General features: G+C 42.3%; 2 protein-coding genes across 2 annotated transcripts in view; both read right to left on the reverse strand.

The window, feature by feature from the left end:
* Positions 1–18,885, reverse strand: part of LOC1275634 (ras-GEF domain-containing family member 1B) — a 46,077-nt gene that overhangs the window by 18,238 nt on the left and 8,954 nt on the right. The window contains exons 2-3 of the mRNA XM_061663124.1: positions 11,590–12,289; positions 5,908–6,012 (exon numbers count right to left, since the gene is read on the reverse strand). Of these exons, the coding sequence (XP_061519108.1) occupies positions 5,908–6,012; positions 11,590–11,748 (264 nt within the window). The 5' untranslated portion in view covers positions 11,749–12,289. The remainder of the gene's footprint in view (positions 1–5,907; positions 6,013–11,589; positions 12,290–18,885) is intronic.
* LOC1275636 (neurotrimin) overlaps positions 17,364–18,885 on the reverse strand; it is a 98,843-nt gene continuing 97,321 nt past the window's right edge. The window contains exon 8 of the mRNA XM_061662953.1: positions 17,364–17,573. Coding sequence (XP_061518937.1) covers positions 17,364–17,573 — 210 coding nt within the window. The remainder of the gene's footprint in view (positions 17,574–18,885) is intronic.

Raw genomic sequence — 18,885 nt, forward strand, 5'->3', positions numbered from 1 at the left:
TATTTGCCAGCAGATTTCCAACATCAATGTCATCTGTTAACATTTTTGCCACAATATTTTGGTATCTCACCGAGCCAACGAAGATGTCGAAGGACTAATCGAGTGAAACGCCTTTGCAGTGATTCAATGTTATCTATCCTGACTCGAGAATTGGAACTCCATGTGACGCAATTGAGTTCGAGAATCGGTCTCACTGAAGCGATAAATATATTCTTTAAACACATAGGGTCGCTGAATTTCGTTTGCCTGTCTAATCAGTAAAGCATTTTAGCATTTTGTTTGCGTTTCTTGCGATTTGTTTGAGATAGTGGTCATCAAATGGGAGTTTCTCGCCGAGGAGAATACCGAGAACTCGAACAACAGTGGCATCTTTCAATATTTTTTTATTATGTATGTTTTAGTCATGTGTAATAGAGCGTAGTTTACGAGAGAAACTTATAACTTTACATTTGTCTATGGACATTGTCATATCGCTACGAACACTAAAATTCAAAAAACAGTTAACATTTGACTGAACACGAGCACAAAAGTATGACCTGAAACACTGGACTAGGCATCAAGGCATTCATTCATCTAATAAATGAAATTGTTTTACAAAACTTCAAATGGTCTGCACCGTCTCGTCCCTTATTTGTACTATAGAACAACGACCGTATCGTCACAGAGCCTTTTATCCCGTGTAATAATTTCAATTATTACCAACATTTCATGAATTTGAACAACGCATAAAGCAATAAATTAATGCTTGCTCTGAAACATTTCCTCTCCACATTGGCAGCAAAAACCATGCGGGATACGTAAACATCCATCCTCCGGTAGATTACCCGAGGACTTGCTCAGTTTTGAAGCATAAAATTACGCTATTTATTTCCCGCATGACGATGTGGTTCGAATGAAACTGATATTAAAACTCGTCTACTGCTCCGCACGCAGGTCGATGGACGACGATGGTTGAATGCGTTTGGCGAAAGTTTTGCGTCGCTCGTGGCCAGTTTACGCTAGAGTAAGCGCAGCAAACTGTGTGCAGCAAACATTTTTTGGGTCACCAAGGCGAAGGTTGGCGAACGAGAGCGTAAGCCAGCAGAAAGGGACAACCCTTGCGCAAACGGTGAGCTTCCTTTGCCCGTTTCTACTACATTAACTGCGAACAAATAACCATCAAGGCGCCCACATCGTTCGACCGAACGCTCGAGCGGTCGAGCGGTTTGGCTGGCCATTTTTGATGGGTTTTTAGATGAATCATAACTGTTACCCAAAGCAGAGCGATGAGAAACGACCATCCAGTCGTCCGTCGTTCGCTTGTGTGTATTCTTCGGTGGTTATGTTGCGTTCGAACCAGTTCCTTCGTTCGGTTGCTTTCTAATTGAAGTGCTCGAAATGGGATCAAGATTCAATGTTTGTGGCGCATTTGTGCGTGAAACATTCACCGACCGGATGTGTGCCGTCGGGTTCGGAGAGTGGAAAATTTAATTACATCTACCAAATGCCGGGTGTCTCGGCGGGTTCACAGGACCGAAGGGACCCGCTAATGGAGATGGAAATAAAATCCATCAACGGTGAAACGCTCAGAGACAATCGGTTCTGTCCCTTTTCGAACCAGAAAAGTAAAAAAAAAAACACAACGTAAACCGGTCTCGACGTGGAATCCATTTCAATTTTAATCAGATCGTCTATTGACGCCACCGCCGGGGCGATTGGAGAACGGGGGGAAAAAATATCGCTGCCAACAACAATGGCTTCGCTAGCTCCTCCTGCTGGGATCACGGGGATGCTGGGAATTACGTCGATGAAATTGATTTCCTGACAGCTATAAGCTCGTTGCCGGCGCAAGAATGTCGGCGAACGTACGGACTGGGCTCGTACTGTAACTGTATCGATACTCTTTACGCTCCGGACCTTCGGACACTGCGAACGAGAGCGGACTGAGTAATGCGCTTTGCTGGGGGTAGGTGTTCGGAAATGGTGTCCATCCGGTAAACATTCCAGACGGAAGGGTGGGTAGCGCGAATGAGCTGTGTGAACCATGGGGAAAACTCGTGCAGCAGTGGGTGGTCTTGATATTTAATCAGCAAGGATGGAGTTTTACGGCTGGCTAGGCGTATTTATTAAATGTAACATATTTGTATCCATGGTAGATGTACATGGAGTATTTATTAATCTTTTTTCGATTTCGCTTCGATAAAAACAATGTAAAAATACTTTGTCGAGAGCATTTTATGTATGAAAATATGTATATTAATTTATATTTTTATATGATCATACAAATATTTTTGGCATAAATTTGCCCATTTGTAAGTGTGGATAAATTACAAAATATAACAGGATCACAAAAGAGAAAAGTTACAGGATAATCACATGCTCAAAATTTTATGAAATCTGAATTTGTTGTTTATATTCAGTTGTGTCTCATGTTTTGGAAGGACCAGACAATGTGTTAATGGTCTATTTACTAAAATGTATTTAAATCAATCTCTTAATTGTTCAAATTCCTAGGAACTTTTAACGACATGCCCGTCTCGGCTTCCAGCTGCGTATAGCCTGAGCTCTCATGGCTTACGTAGACTTAGGACCGTGTAAGGCTACTGCTAATGGGGGCTTTTACGATATCAGACAGCTTTTTTATATGGAGTGTGACACTTGGCAGTTGAAATCATGTACAAAACATCATACAAATGTGTCATCATACAAAACAGTAAATTATGAATATAAAAATTGTATGATAATTTCTTTGCCATAATTTCAACTGTTACTAAAATATTGCTTGCAACAATTACATTGCATCGCTTATGGCCACTCTCTTCGCCCATCAATTCATCAACGCTTATGACCACTCTCTTCACCACTATGCCCCATTTCGGTGCGATTGCGTCTGAAATGTCTAGTAAATGACAGAGTCATCATCGGTCCCGCCGTGATGGGGCATGCTGTGAACGCGCGAAGCTAATGGCAGACGGGAATGCTGTGCGGCAAACAAAAAAAGACTCCTCAGCTCTTTGAGAGCTGTTGTAGCAGAACGGTTCACTCACGTGTCATCAATCATGGATTTGATTTGAAGTTCAAGAGCGTAGTGGAGTGTGTTGCTGTTTGGTAGCTGGTACTGCTGGCACTGGATGGATCACTGCTTCCCCGCCCTCAACATTCTGTGTTGTATCGCTCGCTCCCCCATATCCTTCTTCCGACACCATAATAAATATGTATTTAGAGATCGAAAATCTATGACTTGCAAAGAACGGGGCCCGTCTGTCATCGACGTCTTTACGTTCGGCAGCCGGGGCTGTCCTGAGGCTTGTAACGTTTTCTTCCCCACGATTCCAATTGCTTCCCATTTGGCGGGTTGGGCTTGAGTGTCTGGCACGGGTATGGATATGGGTATGAAATATGAATGTAATGCTGCTTCATTCCGAAACCGCAATGTAATCGCATTCGTAAGCTCCTCGCCGTGCAGCGCACACCTTCGCTTACTTTCCATTGTTTCACGGGGAGCGATGGAGCAGCTCGGAAAGTTACGAGCAGGAGAGATTTAACTAGAAAACAAAAAGTCTACCTCATCTTCCGGTACGTGCTGTTTGTGTGTTTATGTGTGTGTGTGTGTGTGTTAAAGAGAGGTGTATGTAATGAATGTGCCATGAGGTTGTCGGCCGTCAAAAAGCTAAAGACATACGGGAATGTACTGGGGTTTGCAGGGGTTCATGTAAGCAAACGTTGTACATACCTTATTCATGATCGCACGGGACGGTCGGGAGCAAAAGACCGGCGAGGGACCGACCTTGCTGAAGCGAAAAAACAACCACAGAAAGCAAACCGTGTTTTCTTCTCTGTCAAATAAATCTTAAGAATCTGCCTTCGGGGCAACATTCCAGCGGCACACGCTGTTTTTTTTTCTTCACCCGAAACCTACGGGAAGTTGAGTTTGACCCCCGGGCAGGCTTAACCGTTCAGTTCCAATATGCTGTATGGTGGTGAGCCGGCAACCAGCAACTGTATTGAACAGACTCTGTATCTATACAGCAGAAAGTGAGAAAGACACTGTCCGGGAGGGCGAAAAGAAACTGCTGACAACTTGGTGAAATTGGATTTCCGTCGAAGAGAAGTCGAAAGCCGGATTCAGCCACACATACAGACACGCATACCCACCGGACATACGTACAATGGGAAGCACCGGGAATGCTTACAATATCGGAACATCGATATTGGTTTCCTTCCGTGCGTAGCAAAATAGAATACCGAAATAGCAGATATTAATTGGGAAAATCCTATTTTCGCTCCCACCGTCTGTGGGCTTTCCATTTCCACCAGGGAAAGTGTGAACTGAACGGCGCTGACGGCCACCACCGTAGACGCCGCCTGGCTGCGTGGTGTGTGTGTGTGCGTGCGCGTGTTTTTTCCCTTCCTTTCTCGGTGGCATTAACTTCAGATGAGTGATAATGCTGATATTTTATCGTAGTTTTGCCCCGTTGGACACGGGTAGTAAGCCCCGGGAAAGCCTCTCCCCGCGGTGTAAGGTAAGGTGTGTTTGGGGCCGTGCGCCTACCGACCTGCGGCTGACGGAACAGTATTATGCCGAATGAGCCTTAATGGGAAAAGTTTCATACTCGGATTTGCTTTTGATATGGCTTAGTTTCTTCCGAAATTCGGATGGAAAATATGGCCCAAATTGGAACTGGGGGTGGGGTGGTATCGTTCCGAGGGGTAGAACCACAACCCAAAGTCGGGTTTCTCCCCCTAGCAGAGGGAATGAAGGATGAGTGGATTTCTGTTTGGGCAAGGTATTAAAGGCCGAAGCGGAAAGTTAAAGATTCAGTAGCGCGAAAGTTGAGAATTAGTAGAATATTTAATCAATTTCGGCATGAGCTGGACAGAAGAGAAGCTGGGCGTGTCCGGTGGAGTTGCTCGTGGTGTGGGGACAGGTGGTGGAATGGCGTTTGGCGTACCGTTACTTGGAAGAGGCGTTACTTTGATTGATCCCAAAGATGTTGGGAATGCTTTTGAGTAATTTAGGGTTCGTAGCTGGGCTGTGCGTGGATTAAAGCTTAAAATTACTGAGAACCTGGTGTATTGTGGTTGGTCTGGGAGGGCAATGGTTTTGCGCTTGAGAAGCAGGTACGAAGCGTTGCGATTTAAAGTTTTAAGAGCTGCTCCCTCTCTTATAGTTCTTCATCAGCTTAACAAGCGCTTAATATCGTAATCCTTGCACTGTAAAGGGTTTTAACTGCAAACGTTACCCTTAGTTACAATGTTTTCCTTACAAATTCAAACAAATTTTCTAAACAAAATATATGCAAGTCATTAACGTAGACACGCTCTAAAAACATCGTCGAATATCAAACAGCTCTCATCTGGCAGACTCGTCGGATCCAATTCCTGGAATATAAGAACGCTTGCGGTGAGGCACTGCCGGCAGAAACCACTTCACTTTATACCTACACCTGAAAAGTACGCCCTTTGGCAGCGTCGGTCTCACATTTAATCGCTACGCATCACCTCGATCTCGAGTTCAGAGCAGAGTTGTTCAACGGCTCTCGCACATTTCCGGTCGGTCGGAGCAACGCAACCGATGTTCATTCGAAGCTTATTTATGGCTTCTGAATGGATGGATTGAGCTCCAAGCATTATCAACAGCATAAATAACACACAAAAAAAGGAGAAGAAAAAAAAAACGCCCCGGGTGACTGTTGATTGTTGTATTTCCAGCGAATCCTGATCATGATTAAAATTCGGATTCTGCTCAAAAGCATTTCACGTCCCTTTGGGGGTAATACCCTGCTCGAGAGCATTAATCGTTGGTGTGTATGGGTGCGCATGTTTGGTTGGGTGTGATATTTTTCCCTTTTTGACAGCTTTAAATGTTTTGGGACTGGGTGGATAGGATGGAAGGGTGAGTGGGAGAGGTTTTTCAGCTAAACTTACCGCAAGCGTTGGTGTACTTTCGCAGCACACTTCCGGTTGCTCGGACGACTTCACCGATATCACAATAGTATCGTTGGTGCTTTCGCAGAAGAAGCTCGACAGCGCCTGGTGGAGGGAGAAGAGAAGCGAAGTGAGAGGGTATGCAAAGGGGTAGTGTACACGAAAACAAAGCATGGTTCGAATGCGGCTAATTGGGGTTTCTGGGAAGGAGAAGGGAAGATTTTGTACGATGTTTATAAATGCTTTGAAATATAGATTGCTCGTTTCGGGCGCACGATTGACAGTTGTTACAGATGGTTTTAGGTGGAGTGTTTAAAAGGCTTGAGGGATGTAAAGTAATTTGAGTGTTATGTTTATATTTTGTATGATATTATTTATTCTAATCAGTTGTTAAACGTAGATTTTAATTTCCCTCGTGAAGTTTGGTTTAAGACTGAAAAGAACGTTAATTTCGCATGCAAAGCGCTGACGCGTTGCGACTGCAGTGCTATTGCGTCAAAGGAAGTTGCAAGAAGTTGCAGTAAATAAGTTAATTATTGTATTACAGTATTGTTCAGGGGTTTTCATAATTTTGGGACATATTCTTGACTTTTTCCCTATTGGAATATAATTTTTTGGACAGGCCCATCATAATTTTAATTGGATTCCAAATAAACTTGTCTAAATAGGGTACAGTAGTCCCATGAAGTTCCCGTAACTTCCCGTCTCATGAAGTTCAAATTGTAGTCATTAATTACAGTTCCAACGCAAATGTTTCTTTTATGTTAAAGTTTGAACATCATCAACATTGTTGTTTTACTCCAAATTGTGTCCTTTTTCCTCATCTTTTTGTGGGATTCTAACAACTGCTCTTAATTGTTTAAAATACATCTTAAATATATGCACACACATTTCACTATATTGCATTTATTTTGGCACAAACCAAGATATACGACCTAGCAGTTGGGTAGTCGATACCGTCAGTTCTAGACGCACGCGTTTGTATTTAAAATACATTTTTTGCATACTGATGGTTCTAGTTATCAACAAAGCAATTTGGAATGGTACATTTTTTATGTTTTTAGCTTGAGCTGGAACGAGAATTTTAACAAATTCAGCAATTTGTTTGAGACAAGCGATATCAATTTAAGCTACATTGAATTTACCAAATGGTCCTTTTCAAATTCATTTGGGTTCATTAGGCATTTCCCGAATGAATTTCCATTGAAAAAATACAAAAAACTGCATGCTGAAGTAAAATATTTTTTTTTCTGAATATTCCATTTAGTACATTTTCAAAAGTCACTACTTAGTCAAAACTAATATGTTGATTAGTTTTTTGAGAAAACATTCAAGCATTGATTTTCTGTTGAATATTTCCTCATTTGGGATGTCTTTTGGCCAACTCTTTGAAGCTTTTCCAAGAAAAAGGGTAAACACACTCGCTCACATAAAATGTAATCCCCTTTTCTAAGCTCAGTTCATAGCATTCACCGGCATGAATTGGGAAAAACTTGCTTCCCCCATCCGGTTATTAATTATGTCATACGAACAGAATCCTTTTTACCTATCGTTTGAATGTTGCCAGCCGCATCTACACTGTAATCCAGCCGCACAACCCTCATGTGTGGTGATGTCTTATTCATACGCTTCATCAAAAACGCACAAATCGCTAACCTACCAACGTTGCACAAAGCACACCTATGCATAATCCATGCTAATAACGGAATCATCCTATACAATATTCATTGGAAAATTTTAAACCAAAAACCCATACAGCATCGGTAGCATCATTTGAATAAATTAGTCCGTGCCTCGGGCCCATTTGCTACTGTACAGTGCACTGCTCGATTGCACTTGGGCCGTTGTTGGCTGCCGAAACATTTGCTGCGGTGCTACGGTAGCAATGCCAACGGTTTGGAGTGGGATTAAAGTGGGGAGTGCCCACAATATTTAACAGCCGGAGATAGTGCGTCACTAGAGATAATGTATGCAACGTACCGGACGAATAGGGGACAAAATATGAAATGTTGACTTGAGTGACATAAAGATATGTAAATGGTGCAGGGAGTGAGGCTGGTCACATTTCAGCATAGTTTTGCATTTGTTTGCTGTTAGCTTTTCACAGTTTTTGCTAACAAACGGCCGCATTAGACTGCCCGATAGAGCGTGTTACAAGGGTAGCATGTAATTTGGTTTGGCAATAAATCGAATCTTGAAGGAAGAAAAAGGAACCGGAACCTGGGAGGAAAAAAGTTCGTTACAAGATCGGGCCTGCGTTTGCTTACATTGGAATGCAGAGGTTGTGATATCGGATAGCCAGCCAGGAGGAACCTTAGTGCTAGTAAAACCAGCAACGAATAACGAGGTACCGGCCGGGGGGAAAAAATATCCCGTCACAAAAATAAGGCTGAACATTCATGATTCATCATTGAAAAGTTATTTACGTATTCACGGCAGCACTCGGTGCCAGGAATTCTAAGGCTATGGCTATGTTTGCATTCGGTGCCTCTATTTTTTTTTTGCTCTCTGTGAACCCGCAAGAGCGAGCCGCTCTTCGGCAGAGTGTTGCGGCAGTGTTGCCGCGTACGATTGTGCAACCCAATCACGACTAATTTCGAAACCTTCAGCCTGCGACGGGTGGGTAGCACGGACGATGCGCACGGATGGCGTCATGTATACCAAGGGTGCTGCTGATGTGGGAATTTAATTACATATGCTACCCGTCTCGGCAGTGCGATGTGTTTCGATCAGGCGAATGGCGAAACGTGTTTGTGTGTTTTCTCCTAGGGAATGTAAAAGCATCGCGAGTTTGAGATGTGGCCCGATCACACAATCTTGCCATTGCGAGGCTCGGATGAAGAAAGTGACAGATTTTTTTTTTTTTAATGTTTGCGTGAGAAAATGATGGAAGTAAGGGAGGAGGTCGTATAATTTGACACACGCTGCTAAATATGCGAAAGACTGTGCCGTTATACATGTTTATGAGGGTTGTTATTCATATGCGCGACATTGCGATATTTGAAAGGTCGTTTTCATTTTATTGAATGCATAATGTTAAATAATGCATTGTTATACATTGAGTGCTACTAGTTGTTTTTTTTCAATATCTTGTGTACTCCTGCTTTTTATTTTACAAAGTTAGGCACATAGTCCATACAATCGCTTCTTTGGACATAAAACAACTACGAGAAGCATGAATGTATGATCAATTAATTATTGCTTGCATTTTTTTAGCCTAAATTGGAATGTTTGGGCCAAAATTATACGTTGAAAACAAATTTATTTTATCTCCAAATATTCTGCATAAAAAGGAAAATTGTATCATTTCTCTTTTGTGGTATAAACAAGATAGAAGTAGAGCTGCGTTTTGTAGATGCAAGCAGGCTAATTGTTCAAAGCAATTATTTTCGTATGTAGGTTAATGCAGTTTATATATTTTATAGGTTTTAAGTGAATGGGGTTGTAACATTTTTAAACGATCTTTTCTTGCATATTGGACTTTGATGTCGTCCAGGAAGATCAGGATTTAAAAAAATTAATTAGATTAGAGAAGTAGAGAATAGAGTAGCGATATAATGGAGTTTAATTTTGATTATCCTTTGACCCAATCCAGCATCTACAGTATCCCTCCACATGCTTAGAATATTCAGATTGAGAAATGGAGATCTTGAAGTCTAAGAGTAGTATGCTGGGCCTATAATACGTTCAAGAACTATTTTGTTTCACCAATGGATGCTTCTTTTTCTTTGGCACAATAATCATTATCATTCAAGGCCTGCCTTTGCTGTCTAATGGGCTTGGCTTTTAGTGTCTTATTGATAATTCATAGCAGGATGGTCTGTCCTACGTAAGTAGGGTACGGCCCATTCGGGGCTTGAGCCCACGACGGGCATGCTGTTAAGTTGTACCATGAGACCGGCCCCAGTTGTACCAAGGGAATGTTTCCCAACTACAGCTTTAATCCCATAGTGTACATTTTTATGTTAAATGTATGTTAGTTCATCCATTGTAAAACATTCTTAAAAATGGATGGAGAGGGCATTACTGCCTATCGATCGTCAAATAAATCGGTACCGAAGTACCAAGTGATTCCATAAAAAGCTATTTAATTTGGCTTGGTTGTGGCTAAAAGACATGTTTAAATATCGTAATCATGTATACAATTGGTATTGATTGGCAAGTGACTGCGTAAATTGCGGTTAGGTGTACGACTCTAGCAATGTTGTTGCTAAACCAGACTCACAACTGAGTATCAAGCCAATGGAAAACCGTTGAAGATGCACATATAAAATGATTAAGTGTTTTTTTTTCAATTAAATTCAACAGCTCTTTGCTCATGTTATCATTAATTTTTTGTTGAATATGTTTGCATGCTAACACTAGCTCGTTATTTCAATAAATAGTGCTATTACTGTTGTATATAAATTGTCTATTCAGTTTAAGCACACTTCATCAAAATTGGATCGCTAACAGTGGATTCCAAACTGTCACTTACTCTAGCCTGGCCGACTTTGTTGATAGATTTCCAAACCATCACGCTGCAGTGCTATTTGTAGGCACCAAAAGGAGGAAATCACGCGTTACGAAAATTTGAATAATCGAACCCATCTTTCCAATTTAAAATGAAGAAAAGGTTGTTATCGTACGGTTGAAATTAAACACATTGTGATTTATATAACCTGCTTTCCATCTCTACACGCGTTCTAGTTGCGCTAGCTGTTCCTCTTTCTCTAGCTCTCTCGCTCTCTCTCTCGCTCGTATTTAATTTGATTTTGGTCTTTTATCTTTCACTCAGCCCACACATGTCATACCCTTCAACGGGAACAGTGAAAACTACTTCCCGTAGGCTCTACCGAACCCGTTTCCAATCAAAAACTACACACACTGCGTGCATCCGTCCGCCTGCTGCGGCTACTGCTGCACAAAAACACACCCATACTGGCAACGGGGCAACGCTTCTTCACGAGCCTTCAAAGTTAACAAAACGCCACTGAGCCGTACTGATTAGTGGGCCCCCGTTAGCGTGGTGACATTTTCACCGGGCCTAGCCCCTCCCGGCCAGGTGTATCCGCTTACGCCACACGGGATGCTGCAGCAAAAATCAACCGGCGCGTTGCGACTCGTTTCTTATCGTGCCGTTATTATACGTACAGGCATCCGCGCTGAATGCAAACGAGACACGCGGGGCGCTAGCGTTGTGTTGGGCCGACGTTTGCTTGCGAAAAGATAAACCTTTCATCCCGCTTGACACGGTTGTATGAGTGTGTGTTTGTGTGTGTGTGAGAGTGAAAGGTGAGCACTCGCCCAAGGGACACTGGCACCAGTAAGCCTCCGCGCTGCCATAGCGTAGCGAGTTCCGGGGGTAATATGTTTCAGTGTATGTCCCCCAACGAAGAAGGCACAAGAGCCCTTTTTGCATACTTCAAACGGGTCTTCACGGGTGTACTATCTTCAGGTTTTTCCATACACCATTCGAATTTCCACCGGTACGGAGCGTGCTCATCGGGCGGTGTGTGTGTGTGTGTGTGTGTGTTAGATTTGTTACATATTCACATGACCTCCTCGACACATCGACACGATCACCCAACGTGTCCGTGCTGCGTTATGCCGGTGTATGCAGAGGACGTCCATCTTTCGCGCCCCTTTACCCGAAGCGTTGCAGGTGTACAGGCGGTATCGTGTGCGCGAGATCGCAATTACCTTTTTATCTTTGCTATTATCGTCGGAGTCTTCATCGTCGTCCTTCTTGCCGCCCTGCCGGTTGGTGCGATTGGTCCGCTGGCGGCGTGCTAATCCCTGCCGGCAGCGGGTACCGCATGCGACTGCTGATAGCTTGCTAGCATAGTAGTACATAGCCATACGTCACGTTTGTCCGCACATTTAGGGGGTCGTGCAGTAGAGGTGAGGTGTTCGGTGTGTTTGTTCCCGAGTGCCCGCGAGCCCGCGGCCGGTCTGTTGGACGATGCTTAACCCTGCCCGCCCTTCCCCGAGGGCACTTTGGGTGCGTGCAAATGAGGGGTCGTCACGGTGATTTTCCACCCAAAACACGAGGGCGTTTCGTTTTTTTCCCTCTCTCTGTTTTAAGTTTCTAGTTAAACTTCACACCGTCGTTTCATTGTGTGCGTCTTGTCCGGCTTGCTGTTTTTGCTGGATTGCGGGGAAGCATGTACAAGTCATGTCATGTGCGGAAGATTACCGGTGCAAACTGGTTGGTTTGCTAAGCTCGCCACCAAACTACCAACACATTCGGAACTTCTGCCGCGGGTGATGCTGTCTCAGAACAGGTTCGCTTTGCAACGGACAGTGGCGGGAACCGTTTGCTAAAACTGCCTCAGGTACGCATGCTGCAGCCTGGTATGAAGGGCGCAGGTACCACGGTATCTCTGCAATGGAGCGGTGGCTGCAATGGAAAGGAAGATAAAAAAAAATGATGAGAGCTAGTTTTAGTCGACGCGTATCGTTCGGGGCGTGTCTGGGGGTTGTAAAGTGAAATTGGAGATTATTATTATTATTATTATTGGAAGATTAGGAGATTACTTGGAGGTTGGGGTAAAGATTGTGAAGGTGGTAGCGCGAGATTTGCGGCTATATGGAAGTATTTGTATTCTGAAAGCACGTCCAAGCACACACTGTTGGTGGAAAGGATTTAAGTAAACGCTTTAAAATCCTTCATAATGAATATGCATTGATTTTATCAAACACTTCTCGGGATTGCTCAGTAAATAGTCAGTAACTTTATTATGATTTGCTTCATTTGACTAGTTTGTTTTGTCTACATGTTTTTCACATTTGAATGTCAAAAAAAGGAAGAAAAAAAATCGTCACTCTCTTGCCATGGCTCATCATCAAAAATACAGTGAAATTTAAATTTTTTAGCATTCCCTTTTCTGGAATTAAGATCCTCAATTCTTAAATTTTTGCACAACAAGTGTAGTTGATCTCGGTCTGCTGTAAACCACTAATGAACTAGGATATCTATGAGTTATTGGATTGCCCATAGCAGGCTAGCCAGTTGTGTGTATGGTGAGCTTGGTTCATAGTAGGCTTAAACCCATGACGGGCGTATTGTTAGGTCTTACGAATTTACCACTGTACTACAGACTGACCTTAAATTTGGCACTGTGGTATTAATTCTGTTGTTAAGTAAGAAAATGGCTTTTTCATGTTTTGTAACATTTCTGCGAAAGCAGCTACTAACTTGAAACAATATTCATATGTTTCTTGTAAAAATGGGTAACAGTATGAAGGTTGCAGGTGCTGGTATTAAAAATTCTTTTGAATATGTATTATTAACGATTAACCGACACATTATAGCCAGATAAATGTTAATGCTCTGGTACGTTGATCATAAAAAAACAGAAATTAGTCGCCTTAAAAAAGTGTACAGAATTAAGTAATGAATAAAGCTGTTTAACACTTTAAATAAAATAGACTTTTCTCCCTAAGACTATTGTTTTTCAAAAGTAATTTTAATAATTTTTTAATATAAAAATAAAAAAAAACTACAAACAGAACAGTGCACCAAACCAGAAGGTTTTACCATCGTGAAAAATTTAATCACGCCGTTAGCATTTGCATGTTCTCCATCGTAATCGATTGAAGCAGCGCTTTACAAAGAACTATTTCTTAATTTCACGAGAATGCACCCTCGGGCGGCAAAGGCGCCGTGTGGGAGAAAATACCTTATCGCACTTGAAGCAAAGCTTTAATGTAAGTGGAATTCGTTTTTGTACCGAGCGCAGGCTGTTGGGCTGCAGACCCGCCCTCGAATAGCACGCTCATCCCATCCCATCGGTAAATCCTCTAAAAAGTGTTCTTTTCAAGTTTATTTACATTCCTGCAACCGGACCAGAATGACCGGGGCCGTACCACGACCGAACAGCGCGGGCAGTAACAAGGATGAGACCGGGGGTTTCGTTTTATTTTTAGAGCTTCCTTTGAATTGTTTTTTCTCTACCACTTCTTGCGTCGTTTCTCCTCGCCAAGTGTCGCCTGGCTGCCATTTGCCGGCGGTGTGCACAAACTGTGGGCAAACAAAACGTTGAACCGGCCGAAACCGGGCTGCTGCTGCTGCTGCTCCTTCGAGACGCGTCAAACAAACCCGGGGACAAAGTCCAATTTAACATTAAATCCCCAATGAGCTGGAGGACAAGTTTGTGACACGGTTCGGGAGAGCTTTCCGGAGGATTCGAAACAAAGTTGGAGGATGAAACAAGCCCGAAATGGATTCAGTCATTTCTCATGCAGCATTCTGTGACGGTGAAAGTTATTTTTCAGACATTGCGATCTGGCGAACATTTGCCGTGATGGTTTGCAATTGATCATACGATTTTGTCTGACACACACACACGCAAGTGGGAGTGCCCAGGGTACGGTTGAGAAAGGATTTACAACGAAATAGGTTAAGCATACTTTCTAGAAATCAAGGTACACCTCTTGGATGGTTACTTGGGGTTATTGGTTCTAGGGGAGCCTAACTGGCTCATGTATTACCCGGCTTTTCTAAGCCATGCGTAGGTTGTTATCATACGACGAATGGTAACATTTCGGCTGAGGTTGTTTTCTTTGCAAGAAGAGCCTTATGCTTCAGTTGTTTTTGTTGAATTTTCCCGCAACGTTCAGGTCGGTATGCTAAATTCAAAGAATAATTCGAAAGGACTGAATTCTGATGTTTTCCAACAGCCATGTAGAATAAGATTTGAATAATTAGGATGAAACTGACAATTTAATTCTGTTTGTTTTCAAAGGAATCTTTTCATTTGAATAGTTCCAATTGTAAAATCTTCAATCGATAGAACTTCCAATTTCAGAGATGATATTCAGTAGCATCACTCGTTGTTTGGTTGTGTGAGAAGTTATTACTTCTATCCGCAGTACGCGATTCCTCTTAATTTGACAGCTCCTTGCGTTTTTGGAAAATATTTTGATTATTTTCATATACTAAATGCTCTTTATGAATTTGATGTGTCAAAGAAGAAGAAGAAGATTGTAGTGTTATTGAAGTAATAATTGCAATCCATCCATAAGCTTATGAATGGCACTGTACTAAACTCTTATCATACAGCCGTTGCCGTCAAATTTTGGCCGTAAGTCATGTATTTTTGTCTCGTAGGCATCAATTTTTGACAGTGAGCATCAATTTTTGTCTCGTAGGCGTCAATTTTTGACAGTGTGCATCAATTTTTGTCTCGAAGGCGTCAATTTTTGTCAGTGCGCATCAATTTTTGTCTCGAAGGCACCAATTTTTGTCTCATGGTCACAAATTTTTGTCTCTTGGTATTTTTTCGTTATTTTAATATTTTAATAATTCCAGAATGCAAAACAAAATTAAAGAGGTTATACAATGCAAAGGAATCAATTCAGGAATTCTATATTTCACATAGTTTTACGTCTTATTTATAATAATATCAAAACAATTTAGAGAAGATTAATCCTCGATTATTTCTTCATCTTTCTTCGATCGATCGATCGGCAAATCTTCTTCTTCTTTTGGCTCAACGACCATTTTCGATCAAAGCCTGCCTGTACCACAACTTGTGGGCTTGGCTTTCAGTGACTTATTGATCCCCCCATAGCAGGATAGTCAGTCCTACGTATGGCGGCACGGTCCATTTGGGGCTTGAACCCATGACGGGCATGTTATTAAGTCGTACGAGTTGACGACTGTATTACGAGACCGGCAATCGTGGCAAATAGTTAAATAAATTCCTAAAATAGTTCTCGCAATCCCTACGGTTTATCATTGTACTGCCATTTTCGATTAAGGAGTACAAAGTATATCCATTGTTCAAAAGCAATCAGCTGTGTTGATCTACGTACCTGTAATTTAGTAAAAAAAATTGAAGCATTTTCCTTAAAATCCCAATAAAATATTCATAAACCACAGATTTTTATTGAAATTAAATTCTACTACAATTAAATAACCCTAACTACGCGTCAAATCAGGTAAACTCATGTTAATATATTAAGAGGCAAAATTTCATGAACAAGCGACAAAAATTGGTGACCATGAGACAAAAATTGGTGACTTCGAGACAAAAATTGATGCGCACTGACAAAAATTGACGCCTTCGAGACAAAAATTGATGCGCACTGACAAAAATTGACGCCTTCGAGACAAAAATTGATGCACACTGTCAAAAATTGGTGACTTCGAGACAAAATTTGACGGCAACGGCTGTAATTGAATGTAAGATAGCACAAACAAGGAATACAAACTGCTATTTAACTCATGTTTTGTTTTATAATAAACTTTTTATATTTTTCAATTAAAGTACAAAATCTTAAAACTTAAAAGAAACATAAAATTTAATCACCTTTTAAATCTCAACTGATGGGCATTTATTGACACATAATATTATATCATAAGAAGGATATTACTTAGTAGTTAATGTTTCTCACGATACAGTTAGTGAATGGTTGTTAATGTTTCTCCTAATAAATGTCCAATAACTATCCTCGTTGTAGCTCAATGCTTTTTTAATCTTATTTTAAAGGCACGTTTAAAACACACTTCTATCATTTGATCGTAGAAACCCTCAAACAAGGTGTCATTGAAAAAAAAAATTCGTTAAGGTTATTCGCCAAGGAACCAAAATCTACATTTTGAAGCACTTTCCATAAAAAAGAAAAACAAACACAGCAAAATTGAATTTCCAACCCATTAGAAGCACGTCATTTCATGCGTTAGGAAACATTCCTATCGTTGACATCACTTCACTGCCCTATAGTTTGTGCTGCACTTTCAAACCCAGAAGAATGGGCATACTCACAAACCGACGTACTTTCTCATTACGATCCATCTGATTAACACTGGCAACCTCAGCGAACCTGCCAACCTTTGCGAAAAGGTTGTTTGCTACCGATGTGTACTCGTTGCCACAGCCACAGCAAAACCCTACCGGTAGCACACCGATTAAACGGCTAGTTGAATAACGCGCAATGTTTGTCACAAGGTAACACTATCCGGTTGTGCGCGGCTCGAATCGTACCACGGCCGGCAGCGCCCGATAAATATGCAAGCCCAGCCGTCAGCTGGTCGTGTGACCGGCCGCAACCCAGCGTCCAGAATGGCTAACGCGGCACGCGGCAAAGGGAGGAAGGCCGTGCGCCCCGACACGGACAGGCTCGGGTAAGTGAAATCCGATGTTATGCAAATCGAAATCTTTGGCGCCACCGTCTGTGCTATCTTATATTTGGGCGCGTTTATTTGACATAACTTTCGGAAGCGTAGTCCAGGGAGCGATTTGCATTCGCTTCCAGCGAACCACGGGAATCCAAATCGGACAGGGACCCACTCTCATCAGGCTTGCGCATATAAATGTGCATCATGCTGCCATCCGAGCCGGCTAGCTTTCCCCCTTCATTCCATCGTTTCCCCCTTTTCTATCCGTCCATCGCGTTCATTCTTTATTGGTCCAGGCACGGGTGGGCACGAATTGGGTGATGCTGTTTTAGACAAGCAGCATCATGCATTACTTCCTTATTTTGGGCAACTCGGCACTGCTTCCAGCGTCCAGCCCCATGCCACCGGTGTCGATTTTCAGCGTTTGCACACGGCGTTGCAGTTGTTGTATCATACCTGCGCTTGAATGTGCGATTTTTGGCCTATCGTCGTAGGGCTTTCGGTTTGCTTTGGCACTCACTCGGCTCGGCTCGGGGATGCCTTCTTCCGGCGGCTCGTCCTTTCGAGATGATTGCATTTTATGCAAATAGTGCAACTCGCTTGGCTTCTCGCTACACCATCATCCCTCGTTGCACCTCGCCTGCACCGTCGGGCATTTCTCGCGACGTTTGGCGAGTTGAGTCCAATTTACGGAAATAGACTTATGAATAATAAATTTCAAACATCATGTCGCGATGAAGCGGTCCCGTACCCACGGTACACGGTTCACCTGCCGGTCGCTTTTGCGCTGTTCGTCCCGTTCGAACGGGGCAGTGGTATTTCGTGTTTGCGCGGCGAAAACCTACAGCTTAGTGACCGAGCGACCTACTGGCGATAGCTGGTGTGCTGCTGCTGCAGCAGTCGGAGAAGCCCTACCAGCAGCAGCAGCAGCAGCACCTCAACCTCCACCAGCAGCAGGAGCAGAAACATAACGGGTAATGGAAATTTATTTCGATGTGAAATGGTCGATGAAAATGGGATTTTTTCGATCGTGCTGACCGTTGGCGTGCGATAGCGTGTAAGTGGTCTGAAAAATGATCAACTTTGCACCGGGTTTTAGGGGCGCTGCATGCGGCTGCACGTTAGGCACGGTCCGACCGGTCTTTGATGGGAAGTTATGTTAAAATAATGTGCACGGAACATTTTTGTAATCATTTTCGCTTCATCCGTACGAGCCAAAAAGGAAGCGAAGTGGCCCCTTTTTTGTGTTGGTTCGGTAATTCTCGCAAGAAAATGGTCGTTTATTCATACGAAGTGAATTTTACAGTAGCTGGTGTAATTCACTTTATGTTTTATTTTTTTGTAGCTATTTTGAGAACCATTATGGCTGCCCTCAGTCAGCAGTGGAATTCTACCGTGCTGTGCTTACATCATGTTTAAAGCTTAAAACTTTACCCGGCATGAACTTCAAGCGAATGATAAAGTTTCTCAGTAATATGTGTTCACTTGACAGCAATTAACGATTTGATTCATTAGCCACACAGTATGTTGTAACGATGATGTATCTTCTGCTGATGGTTCAACTCAGTTTCAATCGTTCATTTGGCGTTGTCACCAACAAGCTTTTAAAGTGACATCTTTCTAGAGATTTCATTTATGTCTGAAACTCTGATCACCACCGAACAGGTTTAAAATACTACTTAGTGGTGTTTAATCAAAAAGATTTGAAATAAGTAGTTATAAATTATTTCTGCTCTAAACCATTTATTTAAAACTTAGATAAAAGCATGTGGTATGCTTGTGTGCCAATAAGCTTTGAAAATAAGAATTTTAATTATGAAGCGTGGACACTTTTCGACTTTTGGGGTTATTATCATACTAACTAGTCTATT

Source organism: Anopheles gambiae, chromosome 3 (genome assembly GCF_943734735.2).
Source record: "Anopheles gambiae chromosome 3, idAnoGambNW_F1_1, whole genome shotgun sequence".
Classification (NCBI taxonomy): domain Eukaryota; kingdom Metazoa; phylum Arthropoda; class Insecta; order Diptera; family Culicidae; genus Anopheles; species Anopheles gambiae.